At 37.3% G+C, this 1,634-nt stretch overlaps 1 protein-coding gene across 1 annotated transcript in view; it reads right to left on the bottom strand.

The window, feature by feature from the left end:
• Positions 1–1,095: 1,095 nt before the first annotated feature.
• LOC116115581 (uncharacterized mitochondrial protein AtMg00810-like) overlaps positions 1,096–1,634 on the bottom strand; it is an 840-nt gene continuing 301 nt past the window's right edge. The window contains exon 1 of the mRNA XM_031401716.1: positions 1,096–1,634. This exon is cut by the window's right edge and continues 301 nt beyond it. Within this exon, the coding sequence (XP_031257576.1) occupies positions 1,096–1,634 (539 nt within the window).

The raw sequence follows: 1,634 nt of genomic DNA, 5'->3' as shown, positions 1-1,634 counted from the left end.
TCTTTATATAATTATCTTCACATTAAAGTCATCATGGACAAACACCCACATCTTTAACTGAAAATAGTTTATAATGTTCTCATCATTAGATACAATTGGGCAAGTGTAGTTTTTCCTACTCCTCCAAGTCTAACTATGGTAATGAATGAAACATTGTCATCATAATTTGAGTCCAATAGAAGTCTTTTAACATTATTTATATCATCTCTTCCAATAACATTTTCAACACGTACGAAAGAGTGTGTTTTCCTTTCTATATTTATGACTCCTTTTTCATTAAGACTCTCAATAAGGTGGAACTCCCTATCTTTTTTAATCACATCTAGTTTCTCTCAAACAGTCTTAATCTTATGAGTCATTCTAAAACCATATCTAATCTGATTAGATTAGGAGAAAAAGATTTGTACCTGTTTTGCCACATTATTTCCAGTGCATACCTTTCAACGTCGAAGTTGAGTAGAGAAATCGTCTAGCAAGTCATTTGCATCATAAAATACATCTTTGAGCCTTTAAATCCAATATGTTACCTCTTGGTTCATCCTGCTATGCTACTCCTCAGCATCAAGAAGTACAAGTTTGATAGTGTTGAGAGTTCTTTAAGTTTTTCAATCTCATCTTTAACAACCCATGCTAATATGCTTTCTTGGACAGACAAGGAACCTAACCCTCCCAAGATTTTCTCCGCAATGTCAAATAGATTTCCTTCTGCCATTTGTTCTTGGTTGTTGTAATACAAATTGATTGTAAGACAATGTTACTTAAAGAGGTTCAAAGACCCGTGTAAATGTGACTGAAATCCTCAAATGAATATTGAGGCAATCTGTTTCATTATATAAAGTGTATTTACAATAGGAAAGTCCTATAACAAAATATATGCAGTTGAGATTATCCTATAAAAGATAAATACTGGAAAGTTAAGATAAATACAGTATACAATCAGCTAAGATCAAGGAAAGACTAATCCGAAGAGGATTCATCCTTAATACCCCCCTTCAAGCTGAGCGTGGCAGAAGGAAGCACGTGAAGTTTGTTATGGAAAAGTAGAAACTGAGGCTTGGTGACGCCCTTGGTAAATGAATCAGCAAGCTGAAGATGCTAGGGAACAAAGGCGACTTTGAGAGAACCATTGGCAATTAATTCACGAACAAAATGGTAGTCAATTGCAATATGTTTAGAGCGAGGTCGAGTGATAGGATTGACAGCCATAAAAATAGCACTCTTGTTGTCGCATAATATTTTTGGAGGAGAAGGCATTTGAAGATGTAGATCACGGAGTAGCTGAACAATCCAAGCAACTTCAGCGATAGCAAAAACTAAGGATATATACTCAACTTCGACACTAGAGCGAGACACAGTGGATTGTTTCTTGGAGCACCAAGAAACAAGATTGGCACCCAAGAAGATAACATAGCCGGTGGTAGACCGACGTGTATCAGGACATCCCGCCCAATCCGCATCAGAATAAGCAAGCAACTCACGGGAGGAGGTGCGGTAGAGTTGTAGACCATGATGGACCGTGCCTTTAACATAACGGAATATGCGTTTGAGTGCGCGAAAGTGATCTACAGTTGGAGCATGCATGTACTGGCAAATGGAATTTACACTAAATGAGAGATCAGGCCGAGTAATTATCA

Source organism: Pistacia vera, unplaced genomic scaffold (genome assembly GCF_008641045.1).
Source record: "Pistacia vera cultivar Batoury unplaced genomic scaffold, PisVer_v2 Contig746, whole genome shotgun sequence".
NCBI classification, from domain to species: Eukaryota; Viridiplantae; Streptophyta; class Magnoliopsida; order Sapindales; family Anacardiaceae; genus Pistacia; species Pistacia vera.
This window is presented reverse-complemented; position numbering and strand designations above follow the sequence as displayed.